Here is a 10,040-nt window from a genome sequence, read left to right on the forward strand (position 1 = left end):
TAAAGTACCAAAAGTTAAAGTACTAAAATGTTTGAAAATAGCCGATCTACAAGCTCACAACGCGTCGCGATGCGACGCGTTGTGAGCTTGTAGATCGGCTATTTTCAAATGGCGTATGTATAAAATAGGGCTAAAGTGGTTAATGCATATTTTATAATATAATAATGTATATCTGCAAAGTAACTAGCAACTAAAGTTTTCAAATAATTGTAGTGAATTAAAAGTACAATATTTGCCTCTGAGATGTAGTGGAGTAGAAGTAAAAGTATAGACAATTTGAAATACTCCAGTACAAAATTGTTCTTAAGTACAGTACTTGAGTAAATTGTACTTAGTCACTTTACACCACTGCTGGCTGTCTCTCTCTCTCTCTCTCTCTCTCTCTCTCTCTCTCTCTCTCTCTCTCTCTCTCTCTCTCTCTCTCTCTCTCTCTCTCTCTCTCTCTCTCTCTCTCTCTCTCTCTCTCTCTCTCTCTCTCTCTCCAGTAAATTGTGTAGTTTTTAGTGTGCGGTTGGTTGTGTCCTTGACATTCCTGCGTCCCACGTTTCGGGAGTAGGAACGCATGACATCATATCGTTATCCGCCCTGACAGCACGGATTCAAATAAATCTCCCCCTGTCTGTCTGTCTCCTCGTGTGCCCTTGTCCTTCTCTCTCTCTCTCTCTCTCTCTCTCTCTCTCTCTCTCTCTCTCTCTCTCTCTCTCTCTCTCTCTCTCTCTTTGTGTGACACTTATACCCTATAATATACAGTGTTCAGTCTTTCTCAAACTTCATTTCAAGGACCCCCAGTTTGATAAGCATTCCACCACGAATCAGTGGTGGAAAAAGTACCACATTTTTACTTAAGTAAAAGTATCAATACTGCAATGTAGAAATACTCTGTTACAAGTAAAAGTCCGGAATTCTAAATTGATTCAGATAAAAGTACAAAGTATATTGGCATCAACATGTACCAAGTACCAAACGTAAAAGTACTCATTAAGCAGAATCTCCCATTTCAAGTTTTCAAAATGTATAAAAATCTTTTGAAAATAGACGATCTACTAGCTCACAACGCGTCGCATCGCGACGCGTTGTGAGCTTGTAGATCGGCTATTTTCAAATGGCTGAAATGTATAGAGGGCTAATGTATGTTTTGTAGTAATAATCAAAATCTACAATGGAACTAGTAACTAAAGTTTCCGTGGAGTGAAAGTACAATATTTGGATCGGAGATGTAGTGGAGTAGAAGTAAAAGCATTGGAAATTGCGGGTCCATTTGGTTCCATTTGTACACTCTCAGAGTTACTTATCAACACCCTGACTCTGTTTGACCAGAATGGAACAGAGCCTTCATTAGTACCATTGGTAACACCTGCGAAGGAAGTAAGGAGAGGCCCAATTTATCTCCAAAATGGCTGCTGTGCATAGAGCCTATAGGGACGCTCGTAAAATGAAATAAAATAAAGAAGAACAAAAAAAACAAACACATAAAACCAGTGGTATAGTGTTTTGAAACTAAGCAATGGTGGATGGAGTAATGTAAACATGGAGAACCTCATGGCCCTCCACACCTCAGCCAAACATTGTTCTATCACCTCCTCACACTGACTGATTTACACACACGGTACCTAACATAACACATGTGGGATGTGAAGGCAGTAGTATAAATAAACACAAGGGTTTGGACGGAACACTTTGACCTTAATGACTTGTAGATCATGCAAAGCATTCTGTTTGATCAACGCTTTTTTTCCCCCCCAACAACTTTAGCGGGGTCCCCATCTAACTAAGTACATTTACTCAATTACTGTACAATTTTTAGTTTTTTTTTCCTCTTTTCAGATCTACAAGTTCTACGTGTTTTTTTGTTCTTCCAAAGGATTTGTATATGTACTTGTATGAGTACTTTAACTTTTGGTAATTTACGTATATTTTGATGCCAATACTTTTGTAAATGTTGATTACCGGACGTTTACTTGTAACAAAGTATTTTTACATTGTGGTATTGGTCACTAAGTAAATCAATTGAGTACCTTTTCCACCACTGGGTGACTTGCCCACACTACCTTGTACTTGGAAGGTGTCTAGTGTTTCTGTGACCGCAGACACAAGGGAGGGTTCCAAGATAAACGCACGCACGCAGACGCACACGCGCACACGCACGCACACACACACACACACACACACACACACACACACACACACACACACACACACACACACACACACACACACACACACACACACACACACACACACACACACACACACACACACACACACACACACACACACACACACACACACACACGCACACACACACACACACACTTCCCTCTTGAATCAGACAGAAAGTATGCAGGCAAAATGTGATTACCCCAAAACAAACACTGCGGCCCAGAGGACGAGAGAGAGAGAGAGAGAGAGAGAGAGGGAGGGAGAGGGGGGGGTACTTGTGTATCTGATACTTGTGGGTTTATATTTTGAATCTGCCGGCAGTGAACAAAGTTTTTATTTTTATTTTTTTATATATATTTATTTTTTTCCTTCTTAGCGTTTGTTTGTTTTTCTCTAACTGTGCCTGTGGTCTTGAAGTCATTTGGCAGAGATGCAAACTTATTTTCACACACACACACACACACACACACACACACACACACACACACACACACACACACACACACACACACACATACACACACACACACACACAAAATATTTGAAAATAGCAGATCTAAAAGCTTAGATCGGCTATTTTCAATTAGTCTAGGTATAAAATAGGTTAATAAAGTGGTTAATGTATGTTTTATAACATAATATCTGCAAAGTAACTAGTATCTAAAGTTTTCAAATAATTTTAGTGGAGTAAAAAGTACAATATCTGCCTCTGAGATGTAGTGGAGTAAAAGTAAAAGTATTGGAAATTGGAAATACTCACGTAAAGTACAAATATCCCAGTACCTAGGTACTCTCCACCACGCACGCACGCACGCGCACACACACGTCCGCACACACACACACACACACACACACACACACACACACACACACACACACACACACACACACAGAGGGACATGAGGAAAGTTTAAAGTACAAAATAAACGTTTCCCTGGGACTGCTCATTCTAAACGAGTGCATCCATTAGGGCGGAGCCTCCATCGACGCCATGGCGTTTATCTTCCAGACGAAGTCTTTACCTCCGCTCTGTTGTCTGTGAACATCCTGGGTTTGTGTCCGCGTTTAGCGTAGTGTACACCGGGTAATGTTATTCTCAGTGGTGGAAAGTAAGTACAGTACATGTACTCAAGTACAGTTTTGAGGTATTTTTTTTTTCACTTTACTGGAGTGTTTCCCATTTTCAATACTTTTACTTCTGCTCCACTACATCTCAGTGGGAAATATTGTACTTTTACTCCACTACAATTATATGAAAACCTTAGTTACTTTGTAGATTTTGATTATTATAAAAAAAATAAACATACATTAACCACTATATTTTGGCTATTTTCAAAGGATTTTGTATATGTCTACATTGTGGTATTGCTACTTTTACTTAAGTACAAATTGTGAGTACTTGAGTACTTCCACCACTGGTTATTGCCATTGATTACACTCGCTTTACATTCCGACATCAGAGCTGACATCCAATCCAGGGTTTAACCACTTGAACCCCATATGGTTGATCGGAGTACATCAGGGCTCCATACAAGTGTTTTTTCTGTTTTCTGTTATCGTGGGGGAAAGCGCTCGCTGAAAATAGCCGATCGCTAGCTTGTCGATGTGCTATTTTCTGCAAAAGCTTTCCCCACGATACGGATGCTGGGGGTTTATGTGGTTAAACTGCTTGAACCCCAGCATCCATATTCTGGGATGGGGGGGGGGGAGGCATTAGCCAGAAATAGCAGATGTACAAGCTCACAATGCGTCGGCACATCTGGTATTGTTTACTTTTTCCCATGTTCTGCATGGAGTGTTGTGGTGTAAAACTAAGGAAAACTCCAAAGTAGTTAACCATTTTCAACCGGGTTTCCCTATTTGGGGCAAAAATTAAGCTTGCAGCACTTAAAGGTAGGGTAAGTGATATTTTTTGGTTAAAACAAAAAGTATTTTGTTAAAAGCTTAAAGCACTATATTCTGATAGTAATCATTGCTATAGAGTGTTTGTTCAGTAACAGGAGTCTCCCTGTCTCTCCAGCTCTTTAATAAACAGAAAATACATTTTCCGGTAGGTGTCAAAATCTCAGCCAATTAGGAGAAAGTACACATTTTTAAGCTTCATTTTTATAGTGTTCCAGTTCCATTTTGTCTGCTCATTTCTTAGTGTCATCACTTCCAATTTCACTTATTTAATCTATATCCAGTTCTCTATCCTGATTGGATAAACTTGGAAATGAAACCGAAACGAAAATGCATTTTCTGTTTTATAAAGAGCTGGAGAGACAAGGAGACTCCTTTTACTGAACAAACACTCAATATTAATGAGTACTATAAGAATATAGAGCTATTTAACACTTATTTTAACCAAAGAAAATCACTTATCCTACCTTTAAAGTATGTTTTGACGCCCATACGTTTGTACTATTACCGAGGACAATTATACTATTACTTTACGAGAGTGTAGTAGTATTTGTTTACACTGTAGTATTGCGTGCTTTTACTTAACGTAAAGTGGAGTATACTCCACTTTGTGTTCTAGTTCCATCAGGCCGTCTGCTCATGATACAGAACAATGCAGTCGCTGTCTAAACGCAGCAGTACACAGTAACCATAAACTCTTCATGACCTGATGAAGGCCTGGTGTGTGTGTGTGTGTGTGTGTGTGTGTGTGTGTGTGTGTGTGTGTGTGTGTGTGTGTGTGTGTGTGTGTGTGTGTGTGTGTGTGTGTGTGTGTGTGCGCGTGCGCATGTGCGTGCGGCCGTGCGCTGCCACTCGAGCCCTCCCTCCCTCGTTCTCGGAAGCTACCTTGATTGAATTTTTTTTACAGACAGGCAGGAAGGAGGTACTAGGGAGTCCTTTAAGTTAATTGTGGAGACGCGGTGTCCTCCCGCCGACCGACCGCGGCCCTCCTCTTGAGAATTCCTCCCAATGTCACCCGCTTTGTTTACGAGCCGCCGCCCCGTCAGTCACACTCGCGCACATTCTTTTATTTACTGTCCTGCTCACCTGTGCCAGGAGGCCCGTCCCTCCGTCCCTGGCAGCTGTCCCGCACACCAGCTAGCCATTATCCTGATTAGCATCTCAAGAACCTCGCCCCTCAAACTCTGAGAGCGTACAAATGAGACCAAATGGACCCTTACGGGTCCATTTGGTCTCATTTGCACGCTCTCCGAGATGCAAATGGGTGAATTAAGATATGGGGGTTGTGTAGCGCGGCGGATTAAGCGAGGCGTTAACGAAGGCTAGGGTTAGAGGGTTCAATTTTCCCGCTGGTTTTGTGGACGAGGCTACAAAAATCGAGCTTTGCTGGACTCTAAACCAGTGGTTCTCAATTTTGGGGACCTCCTAAGGGTCTTTGAGGGGGTTCCAGGGGGTCCTATCTCTATACCTACGACAGACAGACAGACAGACAGACAGACAGACAGACAGACAGACAGACAGACAGACAGACAGACAGACAGACAGACAGACAGACAGACTCATTGATTGATTATGGCGCCATAAATGAAAATCATGTGAAATGGGGGTCTGTGGCCTTAAAGAAAATCAATTGGGGGGTCCTTGACATTTTGATCGTATGTTGTTATACGTTTTCAAACACGTAACTTTGATTTCACAATGTAAGTCAGTGTGGCTCACATCGGGGGCAGAACGCCTGTTAAACACACATCACGTGGTGTGTGTGTGTGTGTGTGTGTGTGTGGGGGATGTAGTCGCACTCCTTTGAATAAAGGCATGGAACGTAACGACACACATGAGAGCCGAAACGGCCGTGAAGTCGCCAGCGTGCGCGCGCGTGTGTGTGTGTGTGTGTGTACCAGCGAGCCGGTATAATGACTCGGGTGTGTGTGTGTGTGTGTGTGTTGCGCACCGGGCGGCGAGGGTCTTGTGATTGCTCAGGTGGGAGGCCGCATGCGGTGTCTCATATTTAATCTCCGTTTGGGGGGGGGGGGGGGGCGGCGTCTCTCGTGTCCCCTTTTTTTCCCCAGCGGTGCTCGGGCTCGGCTTGTTGTCGCGGTTAAAAGGTAAACACGGCGCGCTGTCTGCTGCACACGATAGCGTTCATTAACCCATTCAGACCGGGAACGCATCTGTGTAATTTTTAAGATTTCTTTGGGCTATTAAAAAATAGCAGATCTACAAGCTCATAGCGCGGCACAGAGTGCCGCGCTATGAGCTTGCATATCTGCTATTTATTTTTTATTTTATTGTGAAAATGGGTACAAATCCTGGAATATATATATATGTTTTAAAGCGAACATTTTTAACTCCAATCTGTGCTTCTGGGATGAGGGGGGGTCCCTGGATGGCTGGAACAACATATTTTGAGATGGGGGCCCGTGCTCATGGCGCGGCACTCGGTGCCGCGCCATGAGCTTGTATCTCATGGTATTTTTGAATAGCCAAAGGAATCTTAAAAATGGCACACAGATGCGTTTCCCTGGTCTTAATGGGTTAAGAGTGATGTGCGGACGCGCGTCACGCTGCGCTGCACCGCTGGGACATTATCGGTACACCTCTCTCTCTCTCTGCTGCTAAAGCACCGGTTACAAAACAATGTGTGGGGGGAAAAAAACAGCGAGAGAGCTGATGAATTGAGATTCAAACAAGGTGCTCTATGGTAGCCTGGTTCCAAACCATAGACCCCGCCCACTCTCTGAGTGGACCAGGCTAGCTCTATGGGTACAAAAGGGTGACAAAGTCCAATAACAAAAGAAAACGACCAAGGCACTCTTGAGGTGAAGTAAAAACAAGTCTTTATTGTATTGACTAATGTATTGGTTCTCAAAGTGGGGTCCGGGGACCCCCAGGGGTCCTTGAGGGAGTTCCAGGGGGTCCCCAGCTAAATGATGGATAGTTAGGAACCAAATGGACCCTAATGGGTCTGTAACTCTGAGACTCTCAGAGTTAAATCAACATGGTTTTACAATATAAATTGGGGTCCCAGAGATAGAAATGTCATTAAATGGGGGTCCAAAGCCTAATGCATGTCAAACTGGGGGTCCTTGAAATTAAAATGGTTGAGAATCACAGCTAGAGCAGTAAAAAAAATCTTCTTTTATGGGGGTCCCTGGCATATCTTTTCAAATAGGGGTCCGCGGGCTAACAAGTGTCAATTTGGGGGTCCTTGACATGAAAAAGTTATAAAACCACTAGGCAAGAAGGTTAATGCACAACCTAGGGACACAGTCCCTAAGTTGTTCATATGTGATGATATCCTATTTTAGCTTTTTCTTGTGCTGTTATTTCACACGTGACATATTATCTGATCTTATCTTGCAGATGAAATGAAAGATGATTTTGACGTCCTGGGGCCCGACTCCGGCCTTCAATCAGTCGGGAATGGTACAGGTGAGCATTTTTGTTCAGTCAGTATACTGTGTTAGTTCACTGTGTGCGAGGTGTGTTGTCTGATGTGTACCATGTGGGTCAGAATGTACTGTGTTATTATGTCAGTTCTAGTGGTGGAAAAAGTTCTCAAAGTCTTTACTTAAGTAAAAGTACCAATACTGCAATATAGAAATACCTCAAATTGTACCTAAGTACAGTACTTGAGTAAATGTACTTAGTTACTTTACACGACTGACTGTATGTGTGGCAGAGGTGGGACAAAGTCACTGTTTTGCAAGTAAGTCTTAGGTCTTTGCTCTCGAGTCCCGAGTCAAGACAGGCGAGTCCCAAGTAAAGTCCAAGTCCTAAACTTTTAGTTTTGAGTCCGACACAAGTCCTAAGCTTGTTGGAAAGTTATCAAGTGAAGTCAAGAGAGGGCTCAAGTCAAGTCACCAGTCATTGGTGTCCAAGTCGAGCCCAGGCCTTTTTTTGTCTAGAGTGGCTATTTTTGCAACTTTATTTTATTTTATTTTGTTTACATTTTGTGTGTGTGCGCGCGTGTGTGTGTGTGTGTGTGTGTGTGTGTGTGTGTGTGTGTGTGTGTGTGTGTGTGTGTGTGTGTGTGTGTGTGTGTGTGAGTGTGAGACAGTACGTGTCTCCTAAAGTGTGTGTGAAGCTCAGTTCCATCTCCTGCTGCAACCAAACTCTTCCTGTCGTGTACAATTAAGACCACAGGACTGATTCCCAGCCAGACCCCCTCCCCCCACTCTCCTCCATAATATCATCCCAACCAGTGATATATTGGTCCCGACTGATGAATCCCCCCCAACACACACACACACACACACACACACACACACACACACACACACACACACACACACACACACACACACACACACACACACACACACACACACACACACACACACAAAATGGCAGCCTCATCTGAAAGTTCCAATTTCAACTTGGATTAATGTGAGCTTCTACTGTGTGTGTGTGTGTGTGTGTGTGTGTGTGTGTGTGTGTGTGTGTGTGTGTGTGTGTGTGTGTGTGTGTGTGTGTGTGTGTGTGTGCGTGCGTGCGTGTGTGCGTGCGTGCGTGCGTGCGTGCGTGCGTGGGGGAGGCAGGGTAGTGATGTGGGTATTTCTGCATTCCTCTACTTATGCGTAGAAATCCACATACAGTATGTGAGTGAGCACATGTGTCAGTGGTTGCGCGTGTGTGTGCGTGTGCTTGCATACAATTTGAGAAATAGACATTGTGAGCACCATTTTCCTGGTCTTCGCAAGATAAATTGTTGTTTTATTGGTTAAAAAAGATTTTTAGAGTTAGGCTTTCAATTAGGAAAAGGTTGAGGTTATGGTCAGGATTAGGCATTTAAAGGTTCGGTTCAGGGGTTGGAGTTATGCCTTAATGTGCCACGCATCAAAGATAGCGGCTCCGCAAGGTCTGCGACGCATTGTTAATTTGTTGATTTTATTTTTGGTTAATGTTAAATAATAGCAAAAGAAATGGCATTCATGAAAATGCCTTAAATGTTCATGTCCTCACAAGAACAGAAATGTGTGTGTGTGTGTGTGTGTGTGTGTGTGGGCACGTGTTTTTTTCTCTTCTTCAGAATGTGAGGCGGGCAACTGTTTTCCATTGTGGTGGGTTTTGGTGTTTTTTGGGGGGAACGGCGTTGCTAGAAATGCAAAGCCTAGCGTCAGATCACATGTGATTTCATTTAGAGACATGATGCAGTTGTATTCAGGCATGGGGATCAAGTATCAAGAGTAAATTTGGTATAAAACAAAAAGGTGTCACAAACAATTCTTAAAAAATAGCAGATCTAAAAGAGTGCGGCTTAAGTGGTTAATGTATGTTTTGAAACAATCTAAATCTACAAAGTAGCTTAGAACTAAAGTCTTCATATAACTGTAGTGCAGTAAAAAATAATCAGCAATATTTGCCACTGAGAAGTATAGTTGATTAGAAGTATTGAAAAATGAAAATACTCCAGTAAAGTAAAAGTGCCTTAAAATTGAATACAGTATAGTACTTGAGTAAATGTACTTAGTTACACATGTGCATGTGTTTATAGAGTCATGATGCAGTTGGCTCACGTCTGCCACGCCGGAGCACACCTTGATCCAGGTGATTTCCTGGCAGGAGCCTCTTCTTCTTAACCCTCCGGCGTCTGCCGTTTTTTTTTTCTAATACAAAATGACCATCCTTTTCCGTCAGGGCTGGGATGGACGACTTTATAGAGACAGACTTTTTGAGACGTTCGTGGCCGCCACAGTTTAGAGACAGTGACTTAGTAGTAATAATAGCACTGGAGGTAAAATGAATAAACAGACACACACACGTACACTCTTCAAAATGTCCAATGCTCTCGTGAATAACAAATAAATATAATACTTAACTTCGTCATGAAATAACCTTACTTTTAAACCAAGGTTTTAATTCGACCAAGTTTAATACTGTATGTCCATATCATCATAAGAAATAAACGTATTTGGATGTGGGCCTTATTTTCGCCGGTGCCTTACCCAACTTCTCTGCCATTTTTTAAACACTTT

The 10,040-nt window shown here is 42.6% G+C and overlaps 1 protein-coding gene across 1 annotated transcript in view; it reads left to right on the forward strand.

Annotated features, from left to right (window-relative positions):
• Positions 1-10,040, forward strand: part of zeb2b (zinc finger E-box binding homeobox 2b) — a gene marked incomplete at its 5' end in the record, with an annotated part of 54,960 nt that overhangs the window by 17,347 nt on the left and 27,573 nt on the right. The window contains one exon of the mRNA XM_084050908.1: positions 7,426-7,494. Within this exon, the coding sequence (XP_083907034.1) occupies positions 7,426-7,494 (69 nt within the window). The remainder of the gene's footprint in view (positions 1-7,425; positions 7,495-10,040) is intronic.

This window comes from Gymnoscopelus microlampas (assembly GCF_963454915.1).
Source record: "Gymnoscopelus microlampas genome assembly, chromosome: 24".
Classification (NCBI taxonomy): Eukaryota; Metazoa; Chordata; class Actinopteri; order Myctophiformes; family Myctophidae; genus Gymnoscopelus; species Gymnoscopelus microlampas.